The sequence below is a fragment of the Micromys minutus genome (assembly GCF_963924665.1).
Source record: "Micromys minutus genome assembly, chromosome: 29".
NCBI classification, from domain to species: Eukaryota; Metazoa; Chordata; class Mammalia; order Rodentia; family Muridae; genus Micromys; species Micromys minutus.
This window is the reverse complement of record NC_137964.1, coordinates 19,927,501-19,945,422: the sequence shown is the minus strand read 5'-3', so window position 1 is coordinate 19,945,422 and position 17,922 is coordinate 19,927,501. Positions and strand designations below refer to the sequence as shown.

General features: G+C 49.0%; 1 protein-coding gene across 2 annotated transcripts in view; it reads left to right on the top strand.

Moving 5' to 3' along the window:
• Positions 1-17,922, top strand: part of ADGRD1 (adhesion G protein-coupled receptor D1) — a 108,136-nt gene that overhangs the window by 65,407 nt on the left and 24,807 nt on the right. For both annotated transcript variants that reach the window (XM_080940719.1, XM_080940718.1), the window contains 3 exons: positions 2,841-2,914; positions 11,133-11,256; positions 17,303-17,406. In XM_080940719.1, the coding sequence (XP_080796845.1) occupies positions 2,841-2,914; positions 11,133-11,256; positions 17,303-17,406 (302 nt within the window). The remainder of the gene's footprint in view (positions 1-2,840; positions 2,915-11,132; positions 11,257-17,302; positions 17,407-17,922) is intronic.

Here is a 17,922-nt window from a genome sequence, read left to right as displayed (position 1 = left end):
GGCCCACCTGTAACCCGTTGCTAAGGAGAAACGAATGCTAAATCAAAGTATATGAGGTCATGTGTACACTCTGGTTAGTCTGGAAGCTTGACAGAATCAATGTTCAAGAGTGCGTGATCTATGGAATCCTTGGTTTCTCGGGGGGTGAGGGGGTGGGACTCTTCCTACTCCTCTGGTTGGAACCAGCCCGACAAGACAAGAGAGCCAAAAGTCAGGCTGCAAACACATAGATGGTGAGTTTGGAAAACTATGGCACAGCTGGGGTATTACCTGGCTTGGCTTTTCCCTTCTACCCTCAGGATAGCCCATCCCACTGGCCTGTGATGGGAATCAACCCAACTAACTGTTCCTTCCTGATACCAACCCAGAGGGTCCACTGGTCTTCCACGCTAGGGCTTTCCAGGGCTATGAAGGGCTATCCGAAGATTGTCATCAGGCCTCTGTTTTGTGGGACCCTTCACCATTCAGAGTTGGGCCTGGGTTGCTGGGAAGAGGCCAGAGGGAGTTAACGAAGCAGCAGCAGTGGCTTGGGGCCTCGACCCGGCTCTGCCCATGTCTGGCTCTATGCTGGGGATTTGGTTGTTTTGGTCTTTGATGTTGCCTTGCTGAGAGTCAGAATTAAGAACCATGGTGACATCTGCCTTCTGCTTGAGGGGACAATGATGAGGAAGTGTCTCTCATTTTCTTTATCAGTAAAGCCACCTATTAAGACACAAAGCAGACACATATTTGAACAAGGGGTGTCAGGGGACCTTCTCAGATACATCCCGCCCTGCTTTCATGCTCAGAAGCCTATACTTTGCTATAAACAGCGGGTGCCAGGTAATTGGCTGATTAATCCCATCCGGAAGCTCATTCCAGAGGTGGAGGGAGCCTGAGGAATCATGGGAGCTATTCTGCAGCCCTGAAGCTTTGGACACCACAGCAGGTGTCTGGGGGGAACAATCGAGCTTGTGTGGGGTGTTTCTGGGGGTCTCTCGCCAGGTCCTTCTGGATGTCCAGCACCCTGCTGACCTTCGGAAGTGTTTTTGCACTCCAGCCCAGGAAAATGGGAGTTGGATGAGCTGTTGGCCTCCCACGGTCCTCGGCAAGTGGAACGTGGGCTGTGTGAGGTGACTCACCTTTTCATTGGCACAGCCGAATTCCCATATGTTAAAAATCTCTCTGGAAACTTCAAGGCTTCCTCCCCCCCCCCACTCCCTTCTTTTTTTAAATTCTATTTTTCCAGCCAAAGAGCTGAGCCCGGGACAGAGCTGGAAGACCAGCTGGGCAGGGAATTCCTGGTGGGGCCTGTGACCTTGGCCCCAGACCCAAGTCTACCCATCTCCTATGGACCACACACACACTTCTGCACACTGGCCAGCTGCACTTTTTCTTTGAAGAACAATTTAACTCTGCAGAGGGCAGAAGGGACAGAAAAAGTAAGCCACCCAGGAGCAGATGACCTTCTGACCTCTTTGGAACCCATGTCTCTTGTGGCACGGAGGGCTGTGGCTGACTTCCTTTGGTCACCTGCTCGCTTTAAATACTTTTAAGGGACGTGGGTAAGACAGAGATGGTCCTCTTAGACATTTCTGTGCAATTTTGCACCAGGAGAGACATCCAACACAGGGCTCCTGTTCCGGTAGAGATGCACACACCTGGCCTAGCTGTCACTTGGGTTGTCCCTTCTAACTTCCAGCTCAGTGTCATCTTACCCTCCACGAGCTCCTGAGCATGCTCTGTCCCGCTCCCACCTCTCCATCACTGGGTAACCAGCAGCTGTTTAAGGCCAAGTGTGGCTCCAGGCATGGAGTACCCTGGATTGCTGGGTTAGACCTTCCCCTGAGGGCTTTGTAGCTGTGTGGTACCTGGACAGAGGGATGGTATGGAGCCCTTTCTGTTCCGTTCTGAGGTGAGCAGTTCGAAGTCCAGGTTCCCGTGCCTCTCCACAGAGTTCTTTCTTCTTTATATTGGAAACCATGTGATTGCCTGGCTCATCCGTGCAGGCTGTTCATGAGCTGATAAGAGACCTGGAAGTCTGCAGGTGCTGCTCTTGGGGAGCCCTGGAGGGGTGTGGCTTAGAATGAACTCATGTTGGTTGCTTGGCATCTCCAGCTTTGTCCCTGATACCCTGGGTGTTCAGGATCTGAGAGGTCTTTGAGAATTTATTTTTTTAATGGTGCTGGAGAGATGGATCCATGGTTTAGAGTGTGTGCTGTTCCTGCAGCAGACCCAAGTTCAGTTCCTGTCACCCATTTCAGGTGGCTCACAGCCCCCAGAGGATCCAGCACCCACTTCTGACCTCCACAGGCATTACATTCTCATGCATGCATACATAGACATGCACGCTCGCACACATGTGCACACACACATGTGCACACACACATGTGCACACACACATTTTTAAAGTTTAAAAACCTTTTAGAAATTTATTAGTTAAAAACTATTTAAAATTTGTGGGCATGGATGCAGGTGTGTATGTGTGTGTGTGTGTGTGTGTGTGTGTGTGTGTGTGTGTGACACACACATGTGAAGTCAGTCCTTGCTTTGTACCCTGTCGCAGCAGGCCCTCTCTTATTTTGGGGCTATACAGCATGCCCAGGCTAACTGCCTCACACCATCCTCCAAGTGTCCTCCTCACCCATTTTGCTACAGGGACCCTGGGATTACAGATGTGCACCACCCCATCTGGCTTTTTATTTGAGTTTAAGAGTGCTTTTACTGGTTGAGCCCTGGTCTCAGCCCCTCGGCACATGCTCGAGCTGGGGTCAGGGGCAGGGCGGCTGTTCTCACTCCAGGACCTGTGCTTGGCCTTTCCTGCTATGACCTGGATGTAATTCCATTTCCTTTCATTTCAGACTCAAAAGCAGTATGTTGATGCCACCAATGAGAGCAACCGCCTCTTCCTGTATTGCGCCTTCCTTAACTTCAGGTACTGTCAGCATGGGGGCTGCCAGGTGGACAAAAGCAGGAAGTGGGGGAAGATGGGAAGATAGCAAGTTGACCACCCCAGGTCAAGGCAGGGTGTTAGTCACCTGCTTATGAAGCCAATGTGTTTGCATGACCGTGCATGAGGCATGGCCTGACTGGAGGTTGTGTGGACTTAAAAGTCTTTTAAAGTCATCAGTGGTACCATGAGGATCCCCCAGGAATACTCTCCCTCTGTTTTCTGCCATGAGGGGCTTAAGGAAGAACTAGTAGTTGGAACCTTGGGAACAGCATTCAGCAGCTTGCATATCAAAATCTTACTATTGGGGACAGCAAGATGGCTCAGTGGGTAATGTCTGCTGCCAAGCCTCATAACACAACTTGGATCCTCACATGGTGGAAGGAAAGAACAAACTCTTCTGCCCACCATATATACACTCTAACATGCACACGCACACTGTTCACAAATACATAAACGTAATAAAAACGTCCCTCTATCTGATGTTTAGTGTTGGAGTTAATGTCCAGAAAGTTTCCAGAAACACAAACAACCCAATAGCCAGAGACCCAAATACCCCCAATTAAGTCACGGGATGACAGTCCCTAAACTGACATTTGTCAAAAGAAGAAACAAAAATGGATGGCAGATATAGAGAGCAAAGCAAACCAAACCAATAGCCCAATCCTTGGGGAAATAAATGCCAATGAGTTCACGGCTGTTATCACCAAGATGAGACTCTGGGTGGGAAATCTCAGGGTTGATGGGCACAGTGCGGGAAGCTGAGATCAGAGAGGGTGATGAGCTCAAATGGAGCAGAAATACATCACAGCAACTCCCGAGAGCTGAGGACAAGGAGGCAGGGAAAGAGACTGAACAGAGAGAACTCAGTGGAGATCAGTTAAGCCAGGTTAGTGACAAGGCAGTGACCAGACCCAAGTGTGTTCCAGAAGACATAGTGAAGCCATTCACCAGGTGAGAGTCACCAAAGGGAATGTGTCCCCATGCGAGTTCGGTGTAAATATACCTCACTCACTTCAGCCAAGAACACAGTCACCTGTAGCTTGGGGGAACACCTCATTGCCCCCCCCCAAGGCAACATGGAGGATCCATGCCAAGAGAGCTTCAGGGGACGAAGCTCATTTTGTATGACCTTCAAGGAGAAAGGGTCAAGCGACAAGCAGAGCTGAGTAGAAATTACAAATCAGAGGATCTGCTGTTATTTATAGCAATGTCAGTATCGTTCAGGGGGAATCCTGGGAAGGCCAGAAGGAAAACCAGTGTTGAGGGTGTTGTGTTTACAGCCCTGGAATGCAGGCTGTTCCCAACAGCTGGCTGGGGCACAGGCATTGAACGCATTAGTGAAACTTCCCACAGATTCCAATAACATGAGAAGGAGATTGTAGCAGCTACTGAGACACTGGGTGCCCGGCGGTCGGGACTCTTGTCTAGAGGATAATTGCAAGTTGGATAACTCTGGCCTCTTCTCAGCTCACAAAAGATCAAGCCTGTGAGGGAATTCTTGTGTCGCTCACCTTTTTTGACCGCCACGGTTCAGTCAGCCACAGGAAGAGAGAAGATTTATGAGTTTCTTTTTGGTGCAGGAGAGAGGATTCTGTCAGTTAAATATTTGCCTTTCCTAAGCAGGAGGATCTGAGTTTGATTCTCTGGAACTCACGTAAAAAGCTACCCATGGGGAAATGTGCTTATTGTACTAGTTCTGGGGGTCAGAGGCAGGAGGATGCCTGGGACGGGCTGGCAGCCAGTCTAGCCTAATTGGTGAGCTCCAGGCTAGTGAAAGACATGGCCAAAAAGTAAACTATGGCTGGTACCAGAGGAATGGCATCCAAGGCAGACCTCTGCACACGTATGTGTACACACACAAGTACACACACATACTCAAATGCATGCATGCACTCTCATACTCACATGCACACTAATTCACTCTCACACATGCATACCCATGCATATAGACTCACACACATGTACAAATTCACACACATTCACACATACAATCACACTCTCACACACATAAAGTCACACATACACATACATTCTCACATAGTATACACACACACACACTCACACATGCACACATACTTACACTTTCACATATATGAACTCACACACATAGTTACACACATGCACACACAAGCATGCACACATACAGGGACTCCTTTTCATTTCTTGTTATCAAATGAGCTATTCGACTCTTAAAAAAAAGATAAAAGACAGCATTCTGGTTAAATTCCTGTTGTGTGCGATAAAATGCTGAACAAGAGAAACACGGGGGAGGAAAGGATTCATTTGGCTTACATGTTAGAGTCCATCATGGAGCGAAGCCAAGGGTAGCGATTGAAAAACAGGGACCATAAAGAACATTGCTTGCTCCCCAAGGCTAACTCAGCTACCTTTCATATACCGTCCAGGCCCACCTGAGTAGGGGATGGTACTACCCACAGTGGGAAGGACCTGCCTACATCAATTAGCAATTAAAGAAATGCCTCACAAATGTGGCCACAGGCCAATCTGATGGAGGCAATTCTTCAGCTGAGCTCCTTTCTTCCCTCTGGGTTGTGTCAAGTTGACAGGTGAAAGTAACTACCACAGACAGCAATGCTGGCCAGAGTGTGGAGAAAAGAGGGAGTTGTGAGTTAGCACAGCCATTGTGGAAACCAGCAAGGAGGTTCCTCAAGAAGAGGAACCAGACCCACTGCTGGTACACATCCAAAGGATGTGAAGTCAGCATGTCAGAGAGAGTTTACTCCCAGCATTGCACACAAAACGGTAACAACCTACATCGATAATGCAAGCCCAGTAAAATTCTCTTCAGCCTCAGCTCCTAGAGTCAGCCACGCCACGAGCATCCAGCCAGAGCACTTTTCAAATTATCACTTATTACAGCTTCAGGAAAATTCAGTATTTGATAGCATGTTTCTCTTAGTGTTGATAAGTGAACTCAGCTGTGTAATCACATGACTGGTGTCAACCAGAGGCACCCCAATGGTTTGCGTCTGGAGGTCAGAGGACGACTCTGGGGAGTCAGTTAGTTCTCTCCTTCTGCCATGTGGATCCCAGGGAAGGAACTCAGGTCATCCGGCTTGACAGCAAGTGTCTCTGCTTGCTGAGCCATCTCACTCCCCCCGTTCATGTTGAAGGGAGCTGCTTAATTTTCCAAGCAGTTGGAAACGTTCCAAAGACCTTCCTGATGTTGATTTACAATTAAATATTTTATGATCTGAAAAGGTACTTTCTACAGCTCCAGTTTTTAAACCATGCTTAAGGTTGTTTATACAACCCAGAATGTAGTGCTCTTGGGGAACAATGCAATCCAGGTGGGGAATTCTAGAAAAGTCAACAAGGCCACCTTAAGTGGCCATTATGCACAGGTCTTTTGCAACTTTGTTGCTAGTCTGATCGCCTGTGCTGCTACTCACACTGGGCCCTCAGTACCCTAGGGGTTTGTGGTAGATATTCAACCAGTTACTAACCTAAACTGTTTGGGTTGGGGAGAATTACACCTGTAATGAGCATGCACAGGCTTCTTTCCGGTCATTTTTCCTTCTGCAATATAACTGTCCACACTCCATTCATTCTGTGTTCCATAGTGTATATCTGGAGATGAATGTAAGAGTTTGTAAGTGGACCCTGCAAACGTTGGAGCACTTTAGATATTAAGCTTCTTTGGAGTTTAGTATTCATGAGGGGTCCTGGAACCATTTCCAAGAGTGAGGAGAAGCTGGGTCAAAGTCACAGGCCAGAAAGACAGGAAGGTAAACAAGATCCAAGCCTGCCCAAGGCAGCTCAGTGAGACCGGGTCTCAAAAATACAAAAGTGAAAGGGGACATGGGGATGCGGCTTTGTGGTAGAGCACTTGTGTAGTGTGCACGAGGCCCCTGGTTCAGTCTGTGAGCTAGAGTGAACAAGATTTAAAAAGTGGGTAGGACATGAGAGGAAGCGTGTGGCTTCTTCACCGTGATGGCGGCCTGGGATAATTGCTCGTCTGCGCCGCAGTCATTCTTACCCTGGACGGTGAGTGCTATTCTTAGGTCCACACATTTAGACACAACTCCTCTGACCTTTTAAATTTAGTTTTTATCATTTTTAAGTAGGTGTGTGTGTGTGTGTGTGTTTGTGTGTGTCTGCACGTGTGCATATGTGCACATGGGAGTAGGTGTACATAGAAGCCAGAGATATTGGATCTCCTAAAGCTGGAGTTGCAGGTGATGGTAAACCTATCAGTGTGGGTGCTGGGAACAGAACTGGGGGGCTCCAGAAGAGCAGGAAGTACACTTAATTCGAAAGCCATAACTTCGGCCTCTCCTCTGCCCTTTTGATCAGTATCTCCTGGTGCTGAATCTCCACCTATCGTTTTTTCTTTCATTGGATTTTACTAGAACTGGGACTCCCAAGTTTTAATTTATATCTTTTAATTTTTTTTTCCTGTAGTGGTTGCCCCATGCCCACAGCATGTTCAACTCACTGCTGTTACTTGCAATAGGTAGCATCTCACTTTACAAGTATTCTAAGATACATGAACACACCCGTAGTTCCTCCTGCCCATTGCTTGTAAGGTCAGTACCGTCTCCAGTAATTCTTTACAGGTTTTGTGTTTCTGGCCCAGACAACCGGCTGTTTTGCTGAGCAGTTTCAGACAAGACCAGGGCCGTGCCATGCTCGCCCACGCTTGTCCCAACGACAGCTATTTTTATGTCTTTGTTTTTATCCTTTACCCTTCCTTGTACTGTAAGCCCAGTGGAAGTAAGTTCAGTTATTCTTCATCTGAGAACAAGTTATCTCTCTGTCTCTCTGTCTCTGTTTCTTCTTTTTCCTTCTCTTCCTTCCTTTTCTCTTTTCCTTCCTCCCTTCCTCCCTCCCTCCCTCCCCCCACCTCAGATTCCTCTGTGTAGCCCTGGCTGTGCTTGAATTCTCTGTAAACCAGGCTGGCCTCAAACTCACAGACATCTACCTGCCTCAGTCTCTTTCATTTTTGAAAGATATTTTCACTGGGCCTAGAATTCTGGACCACCCTTTCTAACTTCGTTTTTTTTTTTTAATTATTTAACTATTTTAAAATATTTATCTCTGTACACGAACTCGGGTACTACAGAGTGTGCGCAGAGCCATCAGGGGACCCCAACAGCTAAAGTCATCTCTCACCTTCCATCGTGTGTGTCCCCAAGATCTATCGAACTCAGATCCTCAGGCTTAACAGCAGATAACTTTGCTGGGGGTCAGCTGTGTTGCTGAGCTACATTGGTTACTTTTTGGAAAAGATTAATATGCTAAGAAATATGGTTATTCTCTTGATATATACTTAATACTTATGCATACATGCATTCATCTATTTACTTCTTTGGGACAGAGGACAGGACCCAGAGGGAGCTGTTCATGTCAGGCAAATGCTCTACCACTGAACTATATCCCTACCCCGCCCCCAATATAGTCACATTTCTCTTTTATGTTTGAGATGGGTTTCACTTTGCAGGCTAGCTTACAGTTCACTGTGTAACCCAGGCTGGCTTTGAACTCACAGCAAGCCTCTTGTCTCAGCCTCCCAAGCGTTAAAGTTAGAGGTACCCACCACCACGTGGTGCGGTTTCAAAATATTATTCTTTTTATTTTTCAAGGTGAAACATTTTTTTAATAAAAAAGCAAATACTCTTTTGCTTTTTTACAGCTCACCCTGAGTTCATGCATGTGTTTTTTATATATTTTATGTGTCATCTACACTTACATTCATAGGAAATATTCGGAAGTGTTTCGTCTGACATGTCCAGTGTCATTCCGCACCATTTCCTTTGCGTTCTGCCCCTGTTGATTCCTGTCTCCTCGACTGTATTATATACATCACATTGTATTTATGTACCTGAGTGACCATATTTCTGCCTTGACGCGGACGTCCCAGGTCACAGGCTGTGCATATTTTTGATGCTATCTGAAACTGTTCAGTTGTCTGCTGGGCAGATTTATGTATGCACAGCTGGGAAGCTGCCTCCTTGTCCCCACTGCCTCCCTTGGGAACAGATTTCCGTCCCATACAGAGGTGACGGCACCCAGATTGCAGCTTCCCTAGCTGACAAGGGCAGAGTCTCACCCTCAGGGTCCTGTTCTTGGAACATGACTTTCCCAGTTTGCCCACACACCCTGCTCTAGAGCTGAGGGCCACGTCCACCCTCCTGACTGTGTCCACCCCTGTTAATTCTCCGGGTCACCTCAAATGGAAATGCGGCACATCCTTGTATTAGGTGGGCATACAAAGTAGCCGTATGAAACAAAACCGTGGTCCCTCCCCCAGGTCCTGGGAAAGTTAGAGCCAAATGTTGGGTGGGGGAGGGGCCCAGACTTCTTTGCATTCTAAGAGTCTGGCTCCTCCACACATGATTCCATTGGCCCAGGCTTTGCTTTTGGCTGGGTACCTCTGACCTCCCCAGGAGGTGGCTCATTCATCAAGAAAACCACCCAGAAGCTGGTAGCAGCATCTCAGTTACTAGGTGCAGAGCTTACTCCATGGCCCCTTTCCCAACACTATCAGCCCCTCCCCCGCTGCAGGCTCACTGTTGCAATAGCTGTTGTAATTCTGCTATAGCTGGGGTGTCTCGAGCACAGGTATTGTCAGGGATGCAAGATGGGGGTCTGAGTTACCTCCCTCCAGGCAAGTACCCCTCTCCCCCTGACACACGGATTAGGAGTTGTAGCAGAATACAAATCAGAGACAGCCAGAGCCTCAGAGCACCTTCAGCTCTGCAGACTGGGACTCCTGCCTAAGGCGGAAGCACAAGTCTTTGCTGACAAAGATACCTTCCTGGCATTTGGAAGGACAGAGACTGTACACACAAGAAAAGAGGCCAACACACTCACTTCAGAGATGAGCCGGCTGGTATCAGAGCATAGAGCCATGTAAGAAATCATGGCTGTAACAGCAATTAGAGATGAGAACATTACAGAAAAGCAAACATTCCATTTGACCCCAGCCTCCTCTGACCTCCTCCCCCGGGTTTCGGAGGTCACTCTGAGGAGGTTGTCAGTTTCCTTAGTAATTTGCATTCATTTCTGTGTGCGTGCATGGAGACCAGGTAGATAACGCCTCCCACATACCATGGTGATGCTGTGTGTGGTGTCATTTTTGTGTGTTTTCTGTGTAATGATACACATGGGCTGAGGATTCTTTTTAAAATAAAATGGGGGCTGGGTGCTGGAGAGTTGGCTCAGACACAAAGAGCAACATACTGATTTTGCAGAGGACCTGTGTTCTGTTCCCAGCACCCACGTGGCAGCTTACAACTGCCTGTAGGTACAGCTCCAGGAGATCTGATGCTCTCTTCTCGCCTTGCCAGGCACATGCAGATATCCTCATCCCTCCACACACACATAAAGTAAAACCTGTAAAATAAAAGTTTTAGCAACAATAATATGCACGTGTATAGTATATGTGTGTGTGCATTCTTTTTGACTGAACTGGCAACCAGCAATCTCTAGCAACCCCCAGGAATCCCCAGCAACCCTCAGCAACCCCCAGCAACCCCAGCAACCCCAGGCAATCCCAGGCAACCCCAGCAACCCCAGCAACCCCAGGCAATCCTAGACAATCCCAGGCAACCCCCAGCAATTCCTTGCCTATACTTGCACACAGCACTGGGGGTTGCGGGATCATATAGGACCACACCCAGCTTCTTCCATGGGTTCTGGGCATCTGATGCAGAGCCTTGTATCTGTACAACAAGTGACATTAACCCCAGCCACATTTCCATCCCCCAAAGGTTCTTAAAGTACCATGTGGAGTTTTATATCTATACGTAACACATTCTATCATATTTGTGCGCACCGCCTTTTGGTTCTGTTTATCTTATTTATTCATACACCTTATATTTTACATATCTGTCCCCCAGACATGCGCTGAAGCACTATAATGCATTTTTCTCAAGGTACTCTGGATTCCCAGAGTTATCCGGCCTCCTAAGCCGGACTCTGGGCCACAAACATTGCTTTACAGACTGGGAGGGGCCAGGAGCTTTCCCAAGGGGACCAAGTCTTTTTCTATCCCAGAGAGCTTTCTGTGACCTCACCAGCACCTCACCTCACACCACCCACTTCCCAGGCTTAATAATACCTGAGAATAATTTGTACCCTGCTGTCTGGGTTAGCCAGTGAGTTGTTGCACTGGGGGGGGGGGCTGAGGGGTGCCATTGCTCCCACTGATCATGCCTGTCCATTGTGCCTTTAGCTCTGGGGAAGGTGTCTGGTCCAGCCTGGGATGTGCCCTCACAGAAGGAAACCTTACCTACTCAGTGTGCCGCTGCACCCACCTCACCAACTTCGCCATCCTCATGCAAGTGGTCCCGCTGAAGGTGAGTGCTACATAGACCCCACAGGTCCTCAGATCACAGCAGCTGTCACCACCCTTGGTATAGCTCTAGACTAGCTACAAAGTTATCTCATATAGACGGCTGGACACATTGTTATCTCATATCTGGGAGATAGCTGGACACATTGTTAACATCTTTGAAGGGCAAGCTGGGGGAGTCTGACACGAGTTGGTTCACATAGAAACCTACATTGGTTAAGGGAGAATCAAGGGTCATGGGACCCAGACTACAACAAGCCTGGGATCATCAGCAGGAAGCTGTGAGCTGCACTGGGATGATGCTTTAGAGTTGCAGGAAATGAACCAGTGGCTTCTGACAAGCACACCAAGAGCCAGCAGAAATGGTTCCTTAGCTAGTGATGTTGCTCTTAGAGGTAATTTCATAGTGGGAGGGAGGTTGAGCAAGTAAGCATCCAGGGTACTGGCTGGGAACCGGAGTGTCACAAAGACCACCCAGAGGGAAGGCACAGGGGCATCCCTGGTTTTACTGTTCGAGACAGGGTTGCTCACACCATTGGGGACATTTCATATACACCAGGGTAGAATGTCTACCTCTGGGTCCTCCATATGCTGGATCACTGAACTGAGAGATGTTCTGCTTTTTTTTTTTTCCTACCTGGGAGGGTCTGCTGAGCACTATAAAGGGGTGCATACTCTCCAGAGAGTGGCCGCTCATGCCTGGCATTTGTCTCCAGAGAGGTCCACTCTACAAAGTCAAAAAAGGAAAAAAAAATCAGAAGAAGAAGGAAATCCAGACTCATTTATATCATAAATCTGTCACCAGTCAGTATTGGTGACACCAAATTTAGACAGTCTGTGGGTGTCTTCGTGGGAGAAAATCACATCTATTCATTGCTAGGAAAGAGTGATTTGAAAATGGTTTAAAATTATCCCTGTTTAAAAGGAACAGTCTCATGAACATTAATGAAATTAAGGCAGATCTTACAAGTGAGGCCAAGACCGGGGCACACTTACAGAATTCGTAAGGTGATACGAATAATCGCATCTCCTGGACACCAAGCCAGCTTCTTCCTGGGGCACCTAAGTTTTCCCTTGTGGTCTTTGAGTTTGTGGTTCAAGTCTTACTCCATTGTGTTCCCATCTCTTTTACTCTCTGAGAATTCCCCTGGCCGTCTCCATTCCTGGTGTCTTCCTTGGGGCTTATAGTTGGAGGCTTCTGTCTTCCTGGTTGAGTGAATGGGCAATTTTTCTGAGCAATTTCAACCCGAGTCATAACTTAGATTACTAGACCAATACTAAGAAAGATGTTCTAGGATGCTGCCCCGGGGGACCCCAGGATGATGCCCCCAGGAGGCCCCAGGATGATGTCTGAGAAGACTAAGGATGATGCTCTAGGGGATCCCAGGATGATGTCCCAGGAGACCCTAAGAATGTGGTCTGAGGCTGGCCTTGGCCCCTCAGCAGGTTCCATTTAAATCCATAAATTTTAAACTTGGAAGACTTGGTGATCTTATCAGAATTTCACGCTCAGATACCTTATCTGAAAGCCTCAATTTCTGGTTTTTTTTTTTTTTTTTTAAAGTCAAACAGGGCTAGGGATATGGTTTAGTGATTCAAGTGCTTGCTTTGCACACATAAGGACCAGAGTTTGGTTTCCAGAAAGACACATAAATGCTGTGGGGGCACAGTGGCCCACCTGCAGTTCCAGCCTTGGAAGGTGGAGATGGGAATCCCCAGAGCAAGCTGGTTAGCTAGACTAGCCATATGGGAAAGCTCTGTGTTTGATTGACAGGCCCTGCCTCAATGAATAAGGTAGGAGGGCAGGATGGAAGAAAATTTCTGACATTCTCATGCCTCCACATGCATAGGCACACATGTGCGAAGACATGCACACAACATATATGAGTACACACCCATGCACAAATTAAGTTAATTGCATTTAGTTAAAAAGCAAAAGATGCAGCCACACTGAGCTGAATTTGACCAGGAACAATATTAGAGGGGATGGAGATGATTCAGCCCCTGCAAGGAAGAGAGGTCATGGGCCCAACTCATTCCTGTCTGCAGCATTTTCCCCTGTGCCGAGACTGGTAGATATTCACTTTCAGTTTGCGCTTTTCACTCTTGACTATGGGAGAAGGATGATCTGACCGTGCCAATGGGCTCAGATGAAGGAGTGGTCCCACACGATCCTCAGAATGGGAACCTCAGCTGGCCTCCTGCAGTCACTCCAGGCACTTCAAGGGCATTGAGTTTGTGGTCACTGACTCAGAGGGATACAGTCCTGAAGCCAGTGCCAGGGTTTTTATGGGGTGGGTGATTGGCATTTCTAAATCTGGCTATGATGGGAAAGAAAGGGCACAGTACAGGCCGGATGCACAATACTGTCCTGAAGCCTGGAGCCGGTGTTGGGTGTGTGCATGTGGGGTTCTCTCATGGGGTTCTTTCCATTCAGGGCCATTGCACCATCTCTGGTCTGGATCTAAGCTAGTGGCAGTTGGATGTGTCCCTGAAGGCAGCCTGTGTGTAGGCATGAAGGCAAGGGGTGACGAGGCTGGTGGGACCATTGTGTGAGCTGTTTTTGTGGTCCCAGGAGCGTGGCATAGCCAGGGCCACATATGTGCTTTCTAGGGTTGGAGGAGTTTGTGAGGACTGAGCACAGTCAAGCTCCTTCTACAGGACATTCAGCCTGTACATGTCAGGCAACCTCCAGGAGACAGTTGTGCCCCTGTCCCGGGCTGTGGGTCTATGGTGCTCACCCCTTCCACCCAACCATGTCAGCTCTTGGGACACTCAGGGTTCCTTCCTGCTGTGTGCTTTGTAGGTCTGCCAAGCCTCAGCCCTGCCGTCTGCAGCCCAAGTAGGGGCTGCTAGTTCCTGGAGGTCCCTGGCAGATGTCGGAAAGAGATGGAGTGGGTACCATTCAGTCTGAGAACCCAGCCTCAGCACCCTACCTTGAGTTCCTAACCCCAAGCACTCAGCTGAGGGTTCTACTTCTGAACCATCATCCTTCATTCCCTAACCCTCAACCCCTGAACTCCAAGTCTGGCACAGAGTGAGCTTGGAGCACGAGGACCTTAGGGATGCCCTGGTTGTGAGGGCTCCATCAGATTGGGATGGAGGGAGGAGGATGAGGGGCAGGTCCACCTCTGGGAGTGTGGACCCCTTACATTAAAACATCAGCATCAGAGGTGAGTAGGGGCTAGTGTTGGGTCCCTAGCCACCCATAGAAAAACTGAATGGGCTTGAGGGATTCCTAGTTCAAGGTGGCTAACCCGATTGGCTCTGGTTTCAGCAACAGACCTTACTTTAGTAATAAGGGGGAGGGTAGCTGAGAAAGATACTAGATGCCATTGCTAGAGGCCTCAGGGAAGTCTCTTCCTATCATCCTCCCTAATCCCTAACCTGCTGCCTCAAGTTTGTTCCTGTCTCCCACTGTCTCATTCTCTCCCTGTGACAGCCTCCCCATTGCTTGCTTTCCTTGAGATCTTTCCCTTCTCTATATACCCCCAGGTGCCCCACCCTTGGGTCCTTACTCTGGGGTCCACCTTTTGACTCCCTGACATCAGCTCCTCCAGTTAGATCCAGGATGCCATTGTTGGGAACAGAGACACTTACCATGCCTGTCTTGTTCCAGAATCTTCATTAAGAATCAGTTACTCTGAAGAGGTGTGTGTGTGTGTGTGTGTGTGTGTGTGTGTGTGTGTGTGTGAGCTCTCTGCAGAGCTAGTGCTGCCTGTCTCCTCTGGGATCCTATTTCAGGAGGAGGCTGCCTTCAGAATGGGGGTCTTGCTCAATGGGGTAAGTGATAGGCTTGTGATTAGGTGCTGGGACAGGTGAGGCAGAGAGAAGTCTCTGACCTGCAGTGTCCCCCAAAACGAAGCAAAGGGCTGAGGATGGTCAGTATGGGCAGCTCATGCTCAAAGGTTGAAGTGTTTGGTCTCCTTATGGGAAGGGAGCCCCCCAGGAGTCCAAGGACCAGAAGAAGTGGAGGGATTCTTTGTGGAGTTTTGTAGAGAGTATGCACACAGGGCAGAGAGCAAGCCATCCCCCACCCCCAGCTACCTCTCCGTCGGTTTCCATCACCACTGACAAGCCTTCAGAGCCTGAAGCAAGCACCTCTTTGTTCTCCGAACAAAGGGTGAAGATTGCTCCTTTCTTACAAATGAACCGGGAGCCTTGGAGATTGCTCCAACTAGGTGCATACAGACCAGCCACGTTCATGCGTCTCCCCAGGGTTCTGACCTCCACGGGGACAGGCTTCAGTGGTGGTTGTCTCTCCAGCCATTTCAGACAAGGGTAAGGTGCCACGCAGCCCTTCGACTCCCTTTTGAGTTAAATGTCCCTGCTGGACCTGAGACCCAGGAAGTTCAATGTTAAAAACCCACTCCGTTGTTTTCAAGTAGTCTGGCTACGTCTCTGAGATGAGCTGGGAAACAAGAGACCTTTGCCAGCAGTTAAGACTGCCCTCCCCCCACTCCCTGCACTTTGGGGTCAGGACCTGGCAGCGAAGAGATAGAGGGTCCTCTTGCTGTCTGGTGTTCATGAAGGACTCAGTTCTGAGACCCTAAGTCACTCCTGGCACCGGGTCTTTGGTTCTTGGATTTCCTACCTCAATCTTTGCCTGGCTTCGTACCACAGGTTGATCTTAGTTCCGGACAGCCAGTACAGATGAAAGAGCCCAATTTTTTTTCTCACTGTGGGCTACAGGTGTCTCTTAGAAAAGTGACTGCATCCTGATGTGGTGTTAGTTCCCACTAGGACTCCAGGTCCTGGGCTCTGCTCTCTAGTTGGGAAGGTAGCTCCCTGTTGAGATTGGCAGCTTAGTCAATCTATTAACCTTGAGGAGCCTCCAGGCTTTTGATGAAAGTCCTGAATTTTGTTCACTGTGAAGGTCAGGTGTTTCTTATTTCCCTGGTTAAGCCAGGTGGCTGATGGGAGACAGAGAGACTCCTGGGTCCTGGTAGGAAGTGTCTGAGGTCCAGAGGTCCAGACTCCTTAGCAGACTCTCCCAGGGGGTGATCTGAGCTACAGAAGGCCTAGTCTCGATGTCTAGTTAACCCCGTGAGGGGTCATGGAAACTTCATCCTTCCGCAGCAGCTGGGTTGCTCATGTTCACCTGTCCCTGCATTGTGAATCCATGTCCTTAGGACACAGAATGCTGACAGCCTGAACTCAGCCCCAGTAAGCCTCCTGCCTGTGATCAGCAAATGATATAGCTGATTAAGGTGAGGGATAGTCTCCAAGCACAAGCTGCCCAGCGAACCATGGTGTCTCTCAAGGCCTGGCTGTATCTGAGCTCTGTCCAGAGCCAGAGAGCTGCATGAGGGAACCTCAGCCCTCCATCAGAGCTGAGACACCATCCTTTAGAGCCCAAACCTCCAGCCTCAACAGAACAGAGATGGGTACCAAATGTCGGGGGATGAATGGGGCCGTCAAATACTGCTGCCGGGCTCCAGTGGGATGCATAATCTGTTTACATATGTCTTGTATTGCATGAAAGATGGTCTGTCACAACAGATGTCAGTCTAGGTGATCACATGGATGTCCATTCAAGAAGGTCCCAAGGGCTTTTGTGTGCCTGCCAGTGAAGGAAAGCACTCAGTGACTGTTAATTTTGGGGTTAGCAATACTGAGGAAGAGAGACGGAAGTGATCTCCAGTGGCTTAGCATATTCTTTCCTGCAACATGCTGGGTGTAGTCTTCCTAGCTTTCTTTATGTCTGTGAATCCACCGGTACCCACCTCAAGCCCCTCACTGTTGCTCCCTGCATCTCATAGCCAGAGGAGGCACATGCCTCTGATCATTCAGATACGGCTGGGAGTATGGTGGTAATGTGGGCCAGGCAGCTTAAGTGGAGAAGCCAGGGGATACGGCATAGCAACCCGGAACACAGGAAATGCCAGCCCCGAAGTCCAGTGCGGTATAGCCCTCTGCCTGTGAGGCAAATCTTGGAGGTTGGCACCACAAGGTCAGCACTGTGGGCGTATATCCGCTATGGTACCATCCCAGCCAGGGGATGGATGGCATGGAAGGCCAGCCTCCCACTTCTCCTTCTGTTCCTGCAGCTCACACGTGGACACCAGGTGGCGCTGTCGTCCATCAGTTATGTTGGCTGCTCTCTGTCGGTTCTCTGCCTGGCTGCCACACTGGTCACCTTTGCAGTGCTGTCGTGAGTCACCCTCTCCTTGTGTCTCCAGAAAGTCTAGCAAACTACTGGAAATATCAGTGCATCCTGTCACACCGGCCATTCCTATCCCTGGCTTTGGAGACCCTGGCGGGTGCATCCCTGCTAGTAGGGGCACAGATGTGACTATGTGGCTGTTCGTCCCGGGACTTTCACTTTTGTATCTGAGGTGCAGGAAAGATGGACATAGCAAGGCCTATATGGTAGGGTCACCAGGTTTTAGACACACCAGAGAGGTCCGGAAAGTCCCACCTTGGCGCTTGAGTTCTGGTGGGATCTGAGCCAGGCAAGAGCTAGCACAGGCATCCTTGGCTGCACCCTCTTTAGCAAGCTGTGGTGCTCAGTTTTGAGGCCAAGTTATGCATAAAAGCCTTTGGATGGGGCCCATCAATAACCAAGAAAGCCAAAGAATAAATAAATGCCTTCTTGAGCAGTCTGCCATGCACAGGGAGACAGTGTGGAGGTGAGCAGCTTGGGGGGGGGGGAGGCCCGGAAGCACTC